This window comes from Enhydra lutris, unplaced genomic scaffold (genome assembly GCF_002288905.1).
Source record: "Enhydra lutris kenyoni isolate GAN:26980312 unplaced genomic scaffold, ASM228890v2 scaffoldscaffold37, whole genome shotgun sequence".
Taxonomy (NCBI): domain Eukaryota; kingdom Metazoa; phylum Chordata; class Mammalia; order Carnivora; family Mustelidae; genus Enhydra; species Enhydra lutris.
This window is the reverse complement of record NW_019154121.1, coordinates 29,451,039-29,469,462: the sequence shown is the minus strand read 5'-3', so window position 1 is coordinate 29,469,462 and position 18,424 is coordinate 29,451,039. Positions and strand designations below refer to the sequence as shown.

Genomic DNA, 18,424 nt, shown 5'->3' with positions numbered 1-18,424 from the left:
AGTGGACCACCAGCACGCATGCGTGATATCCGTGCTCACGTTGCGGGCCGGGCCTTCAGGAACTTCGCAGCACGACGCCGGCATCCTTCCCAGCTCCTGCTGTAGGGCCTGGAGCCCTCGCTCATTCTCCGCATCGTCTCGGCTTGGGCCTGGCAGCCTGACTTCTGCGCAGGAAACAAAAGTGGGCACTCGGGCTCGTCCTCTTCTGGGGAAGCCTGGCAAGGAGGAATCCTGAAAAGCAGTCGGGTCCCCCTGTGAGGCTGCCCCCCGGAATTAGGGACGGGAGGTGGGGACAGACCGTCCATCCCACATAGCGGAGGTGTCGGCAGTGGGTCCCTGACCCCGGCTGATCCCGTCAGTGAGGAAGGACACCGGCGCCCGCCCCACCACGATCCCTGACCCTCCAGCCCGGTGCGACTTCTCCCACCAGTTCTCAGGCCGTGTTCCTGCCAGGAGGCTGGGCAGGAAGGAAGGAAGCGTCTAAGACACTCTCGCCTTTCTTGGACGGGGTGCAGGTGAGACAAAGCGACAGAAAACACCGGTGCTGAGGGCTTCGCTATTTTGTGGCAGTTCGACCATTTTTGTTGGGGCAGAGGCTGTCCCCGTCGGCCTCTCCGACCTCCTGGAATCCCAGGCCCCCAGAGCTTGTCTAACGGGCATTTCTGACCCACATCGGGATGGGAAACCCAGGGGGGACTCTCAGCCAGGTCCCCAGGAAGGCTCAGGCCGCACCACTGCGGGGTCCACCTCACCTGGAACCCCCGAGAGCACGTGGAGAGAAAAGCCGAGAAAGATGTCTACTTTCTTCTGGATGGGGCAGAGCAGACTGGCCACTCCTCTGGCCTCCTCACGGCCTCCAAAAGGCCGTCCCTCTGACTGAGCCCTGAGATCTCATCCAGAGAGCTCAAGGCCATCTCCTGTGGCCGTGGGGTTCTCCGGTCACACTCAAGGCCACGGGGAGCAGGGGTGAGATGGGCCGAGGAGACCATGCCTCCCACCGGGGCTCGAAGCTCCGCGGCTCCACGGGGGGTGGAACGGGAGGAGCCTTCGGTGGTGAAAACCCAGGAGGCCAGCACGGTGGTGGCGGACCTGGTGGCTGGCACAGACAGCGTGGGAGCTTCGACAGGAGCACTTACCTGTCTGTGGAGCCAGGCTTCGCTTTCATCCTCATGTTTCTGAAATGGAACAAGGAGCATCAGTGAAAGGATGTCTTGTTTTTGCATGTTTTGTGCTTGTGACCAGCTGGTCGCGAACAGTTCGATTCCCCTTGATGGGGATGTGCAAGCACAGATGGGGCCTCCGCCCGCCTGGGGGCAGCGTCCCAGCCCCACACCGGTGTCCCCGAACAAGGAAAATGTTCCTCGCCCCAGCAGCGAGGACCATGTACTCATGGCGGGAGGAGCCCCCTGGAAGACGGTGCCCTTCTACCCCTGGGGCCCAGGGTCTCAGGTGCCACATCGGTGCAGGGTATGTGCGCACGTGTGTGGACACTTTGCACACGTCCAGTTCCCAGCTCTGAATGACAATCCTGGCCGCCCAGAATGGTACAAGGACTGAAAGTGTATATGAAAACTAAATGCCCGGGGAGTGTGTGGAAAGATCCACAACGGGAGACAAAAACAAAACAAAACACCAGCGTGACGGCTGGGCAACGGGGGGCCTGCTCCCCACACTGGTCTGACCTCCAGCTGCCGGGCGTGGGGGTGGGGGGTCCTGTCTGTGGACCAGCGGCAGGAAGGGGTTGCGTTGCTGACACGCACAGGTCGGGGCACAGATGAGATGAAGGGTAGAGAACCAGCAATTCCCAGCCCCCGGCCACGCGTCTGTCCCTTCCCTCCTTCCCTTCCGTGACCCCATCAGCACAACCCAGAGTCTGATCTCCATCGTATCAAGAAACAAGACACATCCCTGACCTACTGGAGGCCATCAGATCGCTGAGCTCACCCTGACACTGTGCTTGGTGTGGAAAGAGCTGTGCTCCCCCCCGTCCCCCAAACACAGCAAAGCAAAGTGGCTCTGCAGGTGTTTTCCTCCCCAGTTGGGAAATAGAAATGTATGGTACTAAAAGGAGCTTCTGAAAGACATGCCTGGGTTGATTAATGGAGTTTAATGGATTTTTTTTAAACCTAATACTAGGAGGTCAGCCTGCTAGGGCTCGCCCTGGAGTGCGGGGATCTGAGCCCACACAGCGGAGGACATGCCCGCTACAGGCCAGGGGCAGTGGAGGGGCCGGTTCCTCTGACCTGCCCGGCGGCCAGGCCTCCGTTCGGATTTCCATTCTTTCTCTCTGCTTCTGTGCGCATTTTCCACTTTGTCTTCCCTACATTTGTTTGCCTTCTCTGAGTCCACATTAAGTCAGGCTGAGGCCCCGAGGGACACTGCTGCCCTCACCCGTGCCCTTAGAGGCAGATGCTTGCCCACCTGGGTGCTGACCCACGCAGGGGTGCACCTGCTCCGGGCGGGTGCAGGACAGAGCCCACCCAAGGGGGAAGCCGGGCTGTAGTGCTGGCCCTGCCTGGGTTCCGGGGCCTCAGGCTACCCCTTCCCCTCTCTGATGTCCACTGGAAAATGAGGGGATGCTCGTGGTGAGACAGGAGCAGGCACAGGTAAAGGGGAATAACACATCCACGGACGGCTTGTGTGCCCTAATCCCAGGACGGGACTCCTGGGTCGCTGAGCAGGGAGCCGAGAGGTTTGCAGCAGTGCACAATTCATCCACAAGGTGGCAGCAAAGCAGAGGCCAGCGGGGAGGTCCCCACCGTGGTTGGTGCCCAGTGACTTGCCCAATCCCCCCGCTCATTGCGACCTCCAGGCTCCCCGCCATCGGTGCCCCCCGCCCACCGTACCTTTGTGCAGACCCCAGTGGTGGCGTCGCAGAGGGTGAGGATGGACACGTTCTGCGCGCGGCTCAGCCAGTTGACAGCGACCTTGGTGCTGGTGGCCCACTTCACCATGGTGATGTAGTACTCCCTGAAGGCACACAGACACGTGGCGTTAGGGGTCTTGGCCATGGCCGCCGGCAGCCCAGTGCCTCCCAGCCCAGGACGCTGGGGTCAGCAGCGCACGCGTGGGGGATGCACGCGGCCCCGGGGCTGAAATAGGGCTTCCGGACCTCGTGTGCTGATGCTGAACTCTGCTGGGAAGCCGGGTCACCGGTGCGCAAGGAGCCCCGCGGGAGTGTGGTTCTGTCCAGGCTGCGACCACAGTGCGCTCGGCCCAGCACCCAGCTGCCCCTCCCCCAGAGGGCGACCGTGTCTCCTGCTGCCCCATGGGGTTTATAAGCCAGGCTGTGCCCGGCTGACCCACTAGCTTGGTTTTCCTGCCCCGGCTCGGGGCAAACTCACACCTCCCTGGAGGCAGCAAGGAGGTCACACAAGGGGCCGCAGAGCGAGACCGGGAGGGGCTGGAGAAAGAGGCCCTCGCGGAGTGCGAGAGGCCATGAACAGACAGGGGTGAGCAGAGGAAGGCACCGTGCTCCCTTTGCCTCTCCCGTGAAGGCACAACGCCCAGGGGACAACGTTCGCCGGCTAATTAGGGAAATCGGTGCATGGCTCCGGGCACCAGCAGATACCCTCGTTGTCACGTGCCTGCTTTCCCTGAACCTGGAAATATCACAGTGTTCCAGGCTACCCTGTACCTCGCATGGACGGGGAGGGTCCTAGGGCTTCTGGTAATTAACTCAACCACCCAGAGCCCTTCGAACACGGGATTTTTAGGGGAAAAAAAAAATGGTTAAGAGGAAGAAGAAAATACCAAGAAAACAAGTGTACAGAAAGACTATCCCGAGGAGAGCTCCAAGAATGTTCCGGAGGCCCGCTACCCTGTTCTGTCACCTGCCCCATCTATCTATAATGAGATCTATTGTTCAGAATGATGACTCTGTGGTCTTACGAGATCCTTTATCACCAGCGACAGCAGCACGTCCACTAGACAATGCCCTGCAGGCTGGGCAGGCACGTGAGTGCGCCCAGTGACTATTTTCAACAGAAAGGCCTAAATCACCAGGTGCTTTCCACTAAGCTTGGGTTAAGCCACAGGAGATTAAATTGTTGTGTCCCTGTTTCTCAAATCCACCTGCTAATCAAAACTCTAAATGACCGAAGTCAAGAGCTGGCTCAGGCTGTCCCCTCCCCCCGCTGGTTTGCAGTCTTGGCCCATCTGCTGGGGATGTGGCTGGTGAGGATGTCACTCGGGCATAATCCAGGATTTTCAACATTCTCAACTGCTGTGATTTTTGAAAGAGGGCCGGATCCGCTGCGGCCATCTGCACAGCAAGCCGTCAGTCCGCGGAGACGGTCTGTGTGTCTACAGGACCTGCCTTCTCACCCAACAGCATCAGGCTCCTGCTCTGACAAGGAGCACGGCCTTTTAGCAGGTCCTCGCGGACGCTGCCCCACCTGAGGGCTCAGAGCCCGTTTCTAATGTGAGGTTCGATGGGCTCCCTGAGTATCTGCGGGCACGGAAACATTTATCTCGGCTCTTCAGAGTAACTCAGGGTCTGTGCCTGGCCCCTGCTTCTCGAGTAATACTTTTTATTTTTAAATTGCAGCACAAATGACCCTTGGATCCCTGCTCGGTAGATGCTAGAGGCCGCTAGCTGGAGGGGCCACAGGGACGGACGCAAGGGAACCCCTGCCGTCCTGGACCGTGGGCCTGTCGGACCCAGACGATCATATTGGGGGTGTGGCGTGGGAAGTCACAGTGACGAGCCAACATGCTTCATCTGGATGAAATCAAGGAGGAGAAAGTCAGATCTCCTGGAATGAGTCATTTTTTCCTCCCACGGCCTCCACACTGGTTAGGGAGGACCCCGTCCTTGGAAACACTCATCTGCTCTACGTGTCTTTCTAATCTTACGGTGCCGTTCTGCACAATCATCATATTGACCCAATATAAGTCTTTCTCTCCTTTACTCCCCTAATTTGTGATCTGAGGCGTGTTGTAGAAAGGAGGAAATAATCGCACAACAGGACAGTGAAACCTGGACCCACCTGGCGTATTTGTGTGGACGCTGGCAGGGGCCCGGATGAAGGGCCGGTGCGGCGCCCCCCGGGGAGCCTGCGGGCTTTGCTTCCGCACCTTGATGCGGAACGTGACTCTGCAGTCCCTCATCTACATCATATGAATTTCAAACAAACTGGTGCCCCCTCAGAGATTTTACGGCGAGAAAATAGAGTGAGAAATTCTTTTTAGAAGTCTAGAAACAATAGAAGTTATGAAGGACTCCATAAAGATGACCTAATATATCTCCGTACACGTAGGCACACTGCCTCCCCATTGGGCGGTTTCGGGACCCCGAATCGTGTCGCTGATCGTCAAGGCCCTGGGGAGCCTTCCACCTGAGTCTCCTTCAGGAGGTCACACCGACCTCATCCCTTGTACAGCAACACCTTGTCTCGAACCAACGTTTCCCCATCCCATGAATTCCATCGGTGACTGGGCTGCGTGCCAAGTACGGTCCAGCTGTGAAGAAATCAAGTCAAACGCAAAGATAAAGCACCGTCATGGATGGGTGATTTACAAGGAGCCACCAACTCCAGAGCCTCACAAAGGAGTACCGCTCAGGAAAGAAGGACGCGGTTTCGCGATGGGAGATCTGGAGTCCCACCATATGTTTGTGGAAAGGAAAATATGACCTTTACCCATTTCCAAAATTTTTCTTAAGAAGAAATCCTCACGTAGATAAGAAAATTTCTCTAGGTTCCTTATACACTTCCCATTTTCTCCAATTTCAAAGCTGTTAGCTTAATGGTTACACGTGGGAAATGGCGCAGATGGGCTACGGGGCTGGTGGCAAGGACCAAGGCCATCTCCGTTGGGCTGCTGGTGGTGGCTGAGGGGGACGATCTGTTCCATGGCCCCCTTTCAGCGTGGACCACATGGACACACGAGGGCCTCCAGCACTCAGTAGCATCCGGTTGGCAAATCTGAGGTAGCCTTTACCAACTTAGTGTGGATGTGCCTCTAAACCACACACATAAAAGACATAAAATCACGATACCCCTAAAAGGGAGTGTTGAAAATCTCTAGCAACCACAGCGCAGATAGAAGCGCATGAAGCCACCTGGCGGGCTGCCCACCCCGTGCCTCACTCTGCGAGGCAAGTGGGAGAACAGGATTCTCCTCCCAGGGTCTCATCCTTCCTCAGGAACCCTGACCTTGCACCACCCAGAAATCTGGGAAGTCAAAGCCTTGCTATGTCCACGTCACAGAAGATCATGATTTTTCATAGATGTCTATTGACTTAGAACGTCAAGAAAAACCCACAAAAAAATTATAAAGAAGGCAGAAGAAAACATTTGACTCTGCCCAGCGGAGGCACGCCAGATGGATTCGGGTGAGACTCAGTCTTCCGATTCCATCGGAGAAGGTTCAAGCAGCCCCCAAAGTTCAGAGTCAAAAATAACCCTCCTGTGCCATCTGTTGTCAGGTGTCAGGCGTGGGCGGCTCCGGCTGTCTCCTTCCTGAGCTGGAGAACGGCAGAGGTCGTCACACAACCTGGATGAAGGAAAGGGGGAATTACGCCAACAGCATAAGAGCAGAATAGAGTGGGACGCCCGGGTGGCTCAGTCGGTGAAGCGTCTGCCTTCAGCTCAGGTCATGATCCCAGGGTCCTGAGATCGAGCCCCACATCAGGCTCCTTGAGCATCGGGGAGCCTGCTGCTCCCTCTGCTTGTGAGAGTGTGCTCTCTCTCTCTCTCTCTGACAAAGAGACTCTTTCTTTGAAAAAAAAAAGAAAAGCAGAACATAACCTTAAGAATACAGGATCAGACGAAGAGGAGGAATAAAAGGTTCTAGGGAAACCAGATCCGAAGGTGAGAGAGATCGGACTCAGAGACCTTGAGGAAAATTTGGGAAGCTCTCCCAGAAGGCAGAGGAAGTTGCCACAGAGGCAAAAAGAAGGAACAGGGACTGTTCTCCTGTCCCGGGATGTGAGAACTTATTACAAGCTTATTATTAGTTTTTTACTTTTGCATCAACATGGATGGGACTGGAGGAGATTATGTTGAGTGAAATAAGTCAAGCGGAGAGAGTCAGTTATCATAGGGTTTCACTGACTTGTGGAGCATAAGGAATAACACGGAGGACATGGGGAGATGAAAGGGAAAAATCAAGGCGGGTGGAGGTGAGGGGGGAGATGAACCATGAAACTGTGGACTCTGAGAAACAAACTGAGGGTCTCAGAGGGGTTGGGGTAAGGGATGGGTGAGCCCGGTGGTGGGTACTAAGGGGGGCACAGATTGCACGGAGCACTGGGTGTCAACACAATGAATCATGGAACCCTGCATCAGAAATTAATGATGCACGGTATGTGACTGACATGACACAATAAAAAAAAGAAAAAAAAAACCCAATGCGTGGAGTTGTCAAGAAACAGGTTGGTGACGTGGACAAGGTGGAGTCTGTGGACCAGCACATGCGGGGACTCAGGGAGAGGGGCTCCCGGCCACACTGAGTTTGCAAGAATGAGATTTTCCTTTTGAGCTCCTGAAGAAATGAGTTGACACGACAAGAAAAGCGGACAGGAGAGGGCAAATCAGCAGCAGACACTCCATCAATTAATTACCTAGCCACGTCAATGAAGATCTAACTACACATACAAGTGATGAGATCAGACGGATGGGCCTCTCTGGTCCCAGCTACAGATGCTGAAAATGGGCAGGAAGAGACTCTCCGGACCCAGCAGCATTCTCCATGAGGTCACAGTCACCCCTCCTTCCTCAAAACGTTCCCAGCACCGGCGATCTGTACCATCGTCTCTCAAATCATCAGGCAGTGACAATTCTCCTTGACCATTAACCAGGCTGGGACCCCCTTGGGGCAACGAGCAAAGGCCATGGCCCTTACTAGTCTTGATCCAGGACCCAGGCTTGGGTACCTAGAGGAGAAATCTATGCAATTCTTACAGCTTGGCACATACCGTCTCTCGAGGGGCGATGGGGAGGCAGTGACCGAGGAGAACCCAGAGGGACTTAGAGTGGGAAGGAAACTCAACGTCAATGAAGTCACCAGTAGTTAGAGTTGGCCACACCGTAGGGGCCGTCGGTGCCCCCAGCAGGGATGGCAAGAAGAGGAATGATGGGAGCAGCCATGATGGCATTAACAGATGGATTAATTGTAACAGATGTGGCTACAGAGAGCCTTGAGCCCCCCGTGACCATGGCTCTCCGTGGGGCCTGTTTGCGTGGGAGCAGGTGAAGCCTCTCATGGTCAGACGTTGTCATTGCTGTGCCCGCCGTGCCCGCCGTGCCCATCGCATCGCCGCTGGGAAGGAAGTTTGGACAGAGATGGGGAAGCCCAGGTCCATGGTCCCGTGTGTCCCCGCTCGGGGTTGCAGAACACACCCCCTGCAGCCACCATGCTCAGGGAGGTTGGCCTCCCCCCCGCAGGGCCGCCAGCAGACAGTAATGATGACATGGGGCTGTTAGGACAGTCAGCCAAAGCCTCCGCCCCAGGGGACAAAGACAGTGGCAGAGCTGGTCTCTGTCCCCATGCCTGATCATGCAAGTGTGGTCCCCCGACCAGCAGCACCTGGGAAAGTTGGAAATACAGATTCTTAGGCCCATTCCAGACCCACTGAACCCAACACTCCGTGCGTGGGGCCGAGCAGCGTATGACTAAATGAGGCCCCAGGTGGTCCTAGAGGCGCTCTAGCTTAGGAACCACGATCTCAGTGAGCCCCGTGACACGCTGGTGACAACGGCTCCAAGGGCTACTTAGCGATGGGTTGCCACATCCATCTCTGCCCTCACTAGGTGTTCTCTGGAGGAATAAACCTAACGGTGGGCAGATAGGTTGGCTGCAGTAAAAGGAGGGGAGAAAACAGGACTAAAGCAGAATGATTTACGAAAGTGAGGAGGGGCAGGGCTTTGGAAGACACAAGGATTCATCCAATGTTGAGATGAAGGGAGATGCTAAAATATTCTGATAATCCCAGAAAATAGATGATCATATTTTAAGAATTGTAGAAATTGTATTTTAAAAGGAACACGATACCAAAATATTAGTAGGAAGCAAAAGATTCCTGGAAGAAATGTTACCAATTTCCTCTTTATTCTAAAGTACTTTGTCTGCCAACGAATAACATGTGTTCTCCCAGAGAACATTCAGGGAGGGCTGCGCGCTGTGTAGACACGGTTCCAGGGGCTGGTGACACAGAGAGCCAAACCCTCATGGCGGGGGCGGGGGGGAGCTCCCAATCCCGTGTGTGGGGAGACAGACACCCCTCGTTTCAGGGCAGGGAAAGGACGGCCCTGCTGTGAAGGACGTGTGTGGAGTGAGTGTTGAAAAGCACACGTTTGCTGAGAAAACATTACAATGTTCCCATGAATCTCCAGCCTACGGTGCCTTCGAGTCAAAACACTCAGACTCTTCCTGGGAAGCAGGATATGAATTTTTCATTAGTCCATTTGCTTGCCGTAAAATATTAACAAGGCCTTGTCTCTCTCACAGGGATTAACGTGCCGTGTCCCTTCTCGGTGCTCCAAATTCTGGCGAAGGTTCTGACAGTTGTGTGGCAATAAAGGACAAGGGGACAAAAGGTCTGTTTATCTACTGAAATGAAGCCTGCAATCAACCCTGGCGTCTTCTCGGCAACGTTCATCCCCTGAATAAAGCCAGAGCGAAAAAATACTTTGAGAGAGAAATTTTTTTAAAAAATGATGTTCTTGGATAGGCATTGCCGAGCACATTGAAACAATGTTCAGTGTTGCCTGGAACAGTGTTGCCTGTGATGAGGGGTACCTGCTCATCCTCAGAGCCACCTTGTAACTGTGTGAACATATCTGCAGGCTGACTGTATTTTGCAGAATGTAAAAATGATGTGACTGTAAGACAAATTACTATTTGATGTGTATTTCCATAATTTCCCTTTCACTGGAGTAACAGACCGTGTTATCTTCCCCTTCCATCTAGGGCTTGGCTGTAACGCTGGGCCAGCTGTCAGGATGAGGGAGAAGGAAGGGAGAGAGGGGAGATCTTAGGGATTGTGGAGTCCTTACTCAACAGTTTGCATGCTTTGAACATGAAGGGATTCATTGAATAGGAGACCCAAAGGCAAGTGATGGAAGTGATAGGGTGTGAAGGTTACAGTGATGGTGGTAGTGCTGGTGATGGTTATGATGGGGCTGGTGGTGGTGATGGCAATGATGGGGGTGGTGGTGACGGCTGGTAATGGTGGTGGTGATGGTGGTAGTGGCTGTGGTTGGTGATGGGGCTGTGATGGCAGTGGTGGTGGCCATGGTGGTAATGATGGTTGGGGATAGTGATGGTGGTTATGGTGGTGGCAGTGATGGCAGTGATGGTTGGTGATGGTAATGGTGACTGTGGTGTGATGGTAGTGGTGGTGATGATGGTGATGGTGGTGATGGCAGTGGTGGTCGTTGTTGATGGGGGTGATGAAGGTGGTTGTTGATGGGGGTGGTGATGGTGGTGATGGTGATGATGATGGTGATGGTGGTGATGGTGGTGGTAATGGTGGTTGAGATAAGGTGGTGGCAGTGTAGTTGCTGATGGGGCTGAGGCTGAGGCCATTAGTAATTAGGACCCAGTTTTTGTGTGATGCTTCCATTGCTCTGATGACCTCTATCCTCCTCTTATTTCTTAGTGAAGACTTGTACTGGATCCGCTGTACCAATCTCCCAGCGAGTCCCTGTTTTGTACAGAAGGAGCAGAAAGAAGACCACATTTCCTGATCATGGATGGTGGATAAGGCAGAGGCAGCTGGTGGGAGGAGGACATGAGAGTGTAAGCTCCCAGGAACTGCAGAAATCTAGACCGTGGGCACAGTTAGAAGGCATAGAGCACTGTGTGTGCTAGGTCTTTACATAGGGCTGAGTGAAAAAGTCAGGAAACAGGTCTACACACACACACACACACACACACACACCAGTTTGTACACCTGTATCTACATTCGTCACAATGCCAGTTACACAAAATGAGTGTGCACACATATAGGCAACAACACAGACCTTACCAACGTTAATGGGGAGAGGGGGGTCAAGTAGATTTGACTAGGTGCTTGTGTAGTAACTTCTCTAACATCAGCCCTGGCAACATCTTTCTAGATCTATCTCCTGCAGCAAGGGAAACAAAAGCAAACATCAACTATTGGGACCACATCAAAATAAAAAGATTTTGCACAGCAAAGGAAACAATCAACAAAGCTAAAAGCCAACCTAGGGAACGGGAGGAGATACTTGCAAATGACCGCTCCAGTAAAGGGCTGGTATCCCAAATGTATAAAGCACTAATAAAACTCATCCTCCAAAAAACCCAAATAATTCAGTTTAAAAATGAGCAGGAGACATGAACAGACATTTCTCCAAAGAAGACATCCCGATGGCCAACAGATGCATGAGAAAGTGCCCCACCTCACTCGGCATCAGGGAAATACAAATCAGAACCACAGTGAGATCCCACCTCACACTGTCAGGACGGCTCAAATTAACAACACAGGAAACAAGTGTTGGAAAGGATGCGGAGAAAGGGGAGCCTCCTACACCATGGGTGGAACACAGGCTGGTACAGCCACTCCGGAAAACAGCATGGAGGTTCCTCAATAAATTAAAAACAGAGTTACCCTATGACCCTGCAATTGCACTACTGGTCGTTTACCCGGAAAATATAAGGACCAAGCATCCCTGTGTTTACAGCAGCACAAGTGTCCATCGGCAGATGAGTGGAGAAAGAAGATGGAAGATGTGGTGTGTGTATATATATAAATACAGGGGAATATCACTCAAGCATAAAAAGAATGAAATCTTGTCCTTTACAACAACACGGATGGAGCTAGAGGCTATCATGCTGAGCAAAGTAAGTCCGAGAAAGACAAATGCCGTATGATTTCACTTGTGTGTAGAGTTTAAGAAACAAAACAAATGAACAAAGAAAAGAGGAGACAAATAAAAAAACCCAGACCTTTCATTTGAGAGAACACACTGGCAGTCACCCGAGGGGAGGTGGGAGGGGGCACGGAAAGCCGGCGAAGGCCGTGAGGGGCGCACTTACGAAGCTGAGCACTGAGCACTGAACACTGAGCACTGCACAGGCCTGATGAGCCTCTATGTTGTACCCGGGAGCCAGCGGCGGATGGCAGCCAGGCTGGAATTAAGTTTAAAACAATAACGAAGAAAAACAATTTAAAGAAAAGAATGCATTTGGACAGTTGATTTCAGTAAATAAGAAACCAAAAACTGCCAAAAAAAAAAAAAATACGAAACAGGTGCCCATGTGGTGGGGGAGCAAGGAAGTAGGGACGATGGACGAAGAAGAAATAGAACGAGTGAGGCCTTGCACCGACCGACAGAGGCCGTCAGTGACTCACGCAGATCACAGTCCTTGCTCTGGGAGACGCGAAGGGACGAGTTGAAGTAGAAGAAAACACAGTGAGAGCGAGAGGCCTGGGTGCTGTTTACAGGCCAGGGAAGGGAAGAAGTGAGGGGGTCAGGGACCCAAAACCTGCTCCTCCCCAGGTGTGCGGTCAGGAAGGGTGCCAGGCCGGTGGCTCTCCTGTGTGTGGATGGGATATTTGGGGAATAAAAACACGAAATCGGTGCGGTGCCACACATCTTCAAAATGACCCGGCCTGGTATCTGCTACGTCTTAGTTCAGCTCCCAGCTCAGCGGCGCTGGAGAGGCCGGAGGAAACCAGCAGGACACGAGTGTGCTGGTGTTATCAGTGCGGCTGGGGGACCTTTCTGGGGGACCTTGAACAAACCTCAGGACAGGCCGTGTGTCCTGACCCCACGGAGGCTTTTCCAGCCCCGGGACAGGCTGCGTTCACACTCCTGGAGAGGCTCAGTCTCTCCCCTCGGATCGCCCCTTCCCCTCGCCCCGTCTCCGTGGGGTCACTATTCCCCGTTACCATCCACAGAAGCCTCCTGTTTGGGTCAGGTCGTCCTGCGTCCGAAGGCCGCGCCATGAGGCGGGTGTCCCGGCACCTGTCACTGAGGCTCCCACCACGCTTTACTTCGGCCACAGGCCACGCGCTGTCTTTCTGCACCGTGGGCGAACACATGGGAGAGGCCATCCAAGGGCCCAGCACAATGTGTGGCACAAAGCTGTGGCCAGTGAGTTCCTGCCACGTGGAAAGATCCAGAGGCCCAGACCCAATCCTCGCTGTGTCTGAGGACCCCCGGAGAGGCTGGTTAGCAAGCCGGCAGCACACGGGACGGCTGACAGATGATGGCTTTGGTTTCTTCCTCCCAACGGCTCCTGACTGGCTGAAAGTGGCCAGTGGCCTTCTGGATTCTCCGCAGCTCTCTGGAGGCTGTCCAGGGAGGTGGGGCCGTCTAGCCCGCCCAGTGTCAGGCCCAGTGCCCCTTTTCACAGTCGGTGTGGGTTCAGATGCCTTCCTTAGCCTCTGTGCTCGTCGCTGTCTGCGTTCGGGGATGGGGGTGGTCAGAGCAACGACAGAGCTGGGGGAAGCCTTTAGGGGCCACCCCACTTGGCCACCGTCCTGTCAGCATGTAAGCCCATGACCTTGTGCCCAGGGAGATGGGCAGAGGGAGCACCAAGTGTGAAAACCTGCCAGCAAATCTGGAAGCCCAGTTTGGAAGGAGGGAAGAACGGAAATGGGTCTGGGGCCACATTTTTACAAATTAATTCATAACACACAGCGGACGGTGCTGGGACCCCAGCCCTGTGCTCCCCCACTCCTCGTTAACACTGGATCCTAGAACATCCCAGATCCGGCTGTGTCTCCAAACTGCCCGCCTACCGACCCTCCTCCCTGGAAGGGACTGCTCCATCCTTCAGCAAAAGTTTTCAAAGAATCGGTCACTATTTTGTGGCACTTAATTTTTAAAATATGATATATTTCTTTGCTGTGTCTCTCCCCCCCACACCCCAGATCATTGGGGGCCTGACGCAGATCTCCTTCCTCCCCAAAACCCTCCACGCGGTAGGCGTCCAATCTTCACCTTTCCAGGATTAGTTGCAAGAAACCAGAATACGTTGCCCCAAGATAGGCCTTTTTGACATAAAAATTATTTTGAGCTGAAGGCAATTAAGCATCAGCAAGCCCAGAAAAAAGCTCCCTTCTTTTCTGTCTAAAGGCAGGAAATAAATTCTCCGTTTACTGGAGACACACACTTAGCCCAGAGACGCACCAGGGGAATCTGCAAACAAGCCTTCCCCTGGGAGCGGCCTCCCGCGGTCTGCCGGCCGTCCTTGCAAACTGAAACTGCTCCCCTTGTCAGGGTAACTCTCTGCACGCTCCTTGTTTGTGCTAGAAGGTGCCATAGAGCGGGGGCTCAAAACTGCTTCTTTGAGTTACTTTTCAGATTTTCACCATAGGATATTCTCCATACGCATTACTCAACTATTTGGTTTTCTTTTGTTAGTCTATCCTTTTGTTCAAGAGTCTGCTCTGGAAACCCAAGATGGGCAGAGAGGAAGTTCTGCCTTGTCTAGAGCATCCCAGATTTGAGAAGGAAGGAGGCCGCTAGTGGTTCTTAGAAACGTACCAAACAACCAAAGAAATCCCAGTCTTTGAGAATCCTGCGAGGTAAGACTTGATTGGCTACGTGTCTGGTTCATTGGCCCATTCCACGAAGCTTTCCCGAGCTTGTCCGGAGTTCCAGGCCCCACGCCCGGACTTTCCCTCTAGCTGGCCGGCAGGGAAAGGACACGGTGAACAACGTATACAGAATTTCCTGCTAGGCTGAGTGCAAGGAAGGAAACCGAGGCCAGGAAAGGAGGGCGCAGGGCTGCGACTTGCAGGGGCGCTCAGGAAGGAGCACCTCTGACCACATCCCAAGGCGTGGGCGCTGCCCCTCAGCCATGCAGCGGGGTCTCCGTGCGGATGGAGCTCAGGGCAAGCCCCCCGAGAAGGAGCCCAGCATCCCTCAGGAGGGCCGCGGAGAGGTGGGGTGGCTCTGGGGTGGGCAGATAGGGTGGGGTCACCCAGAAAGGAAAGAAAGGTGACACATGGCTTTCTGGACATGAGACGAGTCATTCTCCGCCGCCATCCTGCCCGGCCACTACTTTCCAGATCACATTTCTAGCAGAGCTGCCCGGGATGGGTTAAATCCTGGAAAAGCAGACCTCAGCAGCTCGTGATTTTAAGGGAACAAAAGAATGTAGGAACAGACAGACCCCGCAGGCCAGGAGAGGGAACAGGTGATCCGACGTCATTCACAGCTTTCTGGGGGTGGCAGGCGGGGATGGGGGGGCGGTCACTAGGAGATGGGAGGGAGGGGGCCGTGTCCGGGAACAGATCCTGCACGGGGCACACAGGGAAGTCAGAGGCCCGAGCACTGGAGGACGGAGGCTCTCTGACCCGAGGCCGCAGGCTGTGGAAGGAGATTGGGACGTCTGTTTTGATCCTGTCCAGTCCGCGAGGCCATTCAGATTCTCAGGTTTGTGGGAGACCTGTAAGGAGGTGACAAGCTCAGTGGCCATTCTTCCAGCGTGGCCCCAGCCATAGCGCTGGATTCACTGGGGACCCCACCGGCACAGACTCCTCCACGGGTGTTGGCGGGTGGATCGGCTGTCCCCAGCGGTCCCCGTCGAGGGCCCTGCAGGATCCATCACCCAGCGGACCCTGACCTGTCTCTGCTAAGCTGTTCACCAATGCCCCTGTTCCGGCGGCAACACCTCCTCGCGCTCCCGGAGGGCTGACACATTCGAGCAAATCCTCGACACGTGTTCATTTTCTTTGCCTGGAGCTTGGCGACCTGGAGACGCTGAGGGCTGGCTGGACACGTGGGCCGCCGTGAGGACAGGTGAGCCTCAGCTCCGAAGCTGAGGGCTGCCCGCCTGCCTGCAGGGACCACGGACAGCCCCGAGACGGGCTGACTGTGTCAGGTCACCTCACTGTTACAGCTGGTCCCGTTAGTAATGTTTCTCTCCGTCCTGCCAACAAGGACACCGACGCAGGGCGGGTGAGTCACCCCCCAAGGCCCCAGGACTGGGATTTGAACACAGGACCTTCGCTCTGAACCAGTGGTTCTGCAGGTGGGGACATCTGGCTAAGACAAGGGACTGTCACCACCACGGGGGGTGCTCCTGGCATCCGATGGGCAGGGCCAGGGCCAGGGCCACTGGGAATCCTGCAGTGTCCCCCACCCCCAGCAAAGAATCATCAGGCCCCGAATGTCCTATTGCGGGGCCCGAGAGGGACGCCGTCTTCCTGCAGATGAGCGTGCCCACCGCACGCTTCTGGCTGGCCTCGCAGCGGTGACTCAGCTGCTGGCAACGACCTGTTCCGTCTGCTCCCCCGCAGCCCCCGTCCCCTCCCCCGCAGCCCCCGTCCCCACATCAGACGCCCGCACTATGCTCCCCACCGTGCGCAGCCGGCAAAGTCTTGCTCCACAAATACGCGCTCCCATTTATCTTGTGGTTCCTGATCTACCTGGGCTCCCTTTGCAGACTATCTCGGGGCCGACGGACAGAGCGCGCACGAGAAAGCGCGACCGCCCCACGTGACAGGCCTATACGGCACATGAGAAGCCATTGCACCTCACCTACGAAATCAGCAGAGAAAACCTGAAATCAGCACCCAAACTTGCAGCCCTGACTGAGGCTAATTCTTCATTGTCCTTGGAGCTAATCAAGCCTGCGGAAACAGCATCACCAAATTGACTAAATGAGATTTTCAATTAACTCAAACAGATGGTTTAGATTTTCCAGGTGACTTTCCATATTAATTCTGTGAGTTTGCTGGACCCGGCCCTGGGTGGCCTGGCAGGGATGAGCGCTGAGAGAACAATGAAATATTGGATCTTTAGGAGAGAAGACAAAGCAATAACCTGAGCTTTTCTTCTACCCCCACGAAAGCTTTATCGGCCGAATCGATTCAACGCCTCCCCCTTCCCTGCTGGCTGGCACACGCGGGAGGCCCTGGGACCCCGAGGACTGGCTCTCGGGGGCCAGACTCATTAGCCTTTGGGGCCCCTGCGACCCTCGGACACAGAGGAGACCCATCCTGGGCAGGGAGACAGGCAGTGAGGAGCACAGAATCCTGTGCTTGGTCGTCCACCCGAGGACCCCCGCGCTCTACTCTCCACGGAGCAGGGAGAGTTGCAAGACCCTCAAGGCCGGGCTTGCGAGATGCAGGCAGGCGGGTCCGACTCAGGAAGTCATGGGGGGAGAAAACCACACTGTTCCCAGAGGCCCAGCAGTGCCACGTGCCCGAGCTCCCAGCCCCAGACAGGGACCGCAGTGGATGGGGCCACGGCTCCTGCCCTTCTAGAAGCTTCCAGAAGCTCTCACAGTATGGAGTTCTGGAACTGAACAGTAAAGGCCTGGGCTGGAGTTATGCCCAAACCCGGGGCGGGGTCTGCTGGGTCTCAGAATGCCTCACTGTCGGCGTCCCTGGGCCCGTCCTAGACTTATGGAGATCTCTCAGGGAGTGGGTCCCGGTGCCCACACAGTGGGCTCCTGTGTTCTCAGTGTCCCCTCAATTCCCCTCCCCATACAGAGAGCTTGAATGATGACACACGTGGGCTTGGGAAGTGTCCTTGGTCGCCAGGCTGTTCAGACTTCGGGCCCAGATGAAACGGGTTTCTGAGACCACTTGACTTAGATAAGATCCTACTCCGCTGTTGTGATTAAAAAAAAATCTACCCAAACCAGACGTCAGCGGTAACAGGATGGTCAACTGTGCCCATCTGTTCCGCTGCCTCCTCGGGTTAGAAATAGCAGGGCTGGTTGGAACGAGGTTCCTTCGCAGTGAACTGAACCATGAAGCAGTCACGAAAGGGTTAGAAAGGGTCACCTCTCTCCTGGACGTTTAAATTAGTGGTAACATAAGTCAGGAGAGACCCCGGAAATGCACATTCATCTCATTTTCATTTAACATAACAGAAGAAAGGAAGCAGACCTCATCCGTGGATCGTCGGGCGGCATCATCTCCAGATCGTGAGTGGGTCCGTTTAAGCCAATGACGTGGAGGGAAATGCTGGGGTTTTCGCATCCGGCCTGGGAAGTAAAGGGGAGGAGATGTGAGTAAGTTCTCCTGGGGGGCGGTGTCTTCTTGCTGCGAAATCCTCCCTGGGAAATGTCCAGGGAGGACTCTGGGGCTCCAGACACCTGAGTGACCTGGGCTGAGAGCAGATCACTGGTGCACAGAACCTTAAAAGGGCAAGAGATAACGGGACCAGCGATGTTCCTGCCCCAGGAACCCTCCCCCTCTGCATTCCTCCTAGTGCCTCCTCATTCCCAGCATGGGAGGGGGAAAAGGAACTGACAAGGAGTAGGAGAGAAGTTCCCGGAGGCGATACCAAGAGGTGCCGTGCTGACAGGAGAGGCACATGGTGGAGCTGATGGATGTTGACTGTGGCCCAGTGGGGCAGGGTGGGGAAGGGAAATCCCCGGAAAAGCAGCTGGGTGCGTCCCTCTCTGCGTCACTGCTCCCCCCACGGTGATCCCTGTTCTGGCGCAACATCTCCCGTGGGAAGGGGGAGAGGTGGCATTCCTC

The 18,424-nt window shown here is 54.8% G+C and overlaps 1 protein-coding gene across 1 annotated transcript in view; it reads right to left on the bottom strand.

Annotated features, from left to right (window-relative positions):
• LOC111154410 (dipeptidyl peptidase like 6) overlaps positions 1–18,424 on the bottom strand; it is a 663,711-nt gene that overhangs the window by 79,910 nt on the left and 565,377 nt on the right. The window contains exons 10-12 of the mRNA XM_022513977.1: positions 17,828–17,925; positions 2,847–2,970; positions 1,137–1,175 (exon numbers count right to left, since the gene is read on the bottom strand). Of these exons, the coding sequence (XP_022369685.1) occupies positions 1,137–1,175; positions 2,847–2,970; positions 17,828–17,925 (261 nt within the window). The remainder of the gene's footprint in view (positions 1–1,136; positions 1,176–2,846; positions 2,971–17,827; positions 17,926–18,424) is intronic.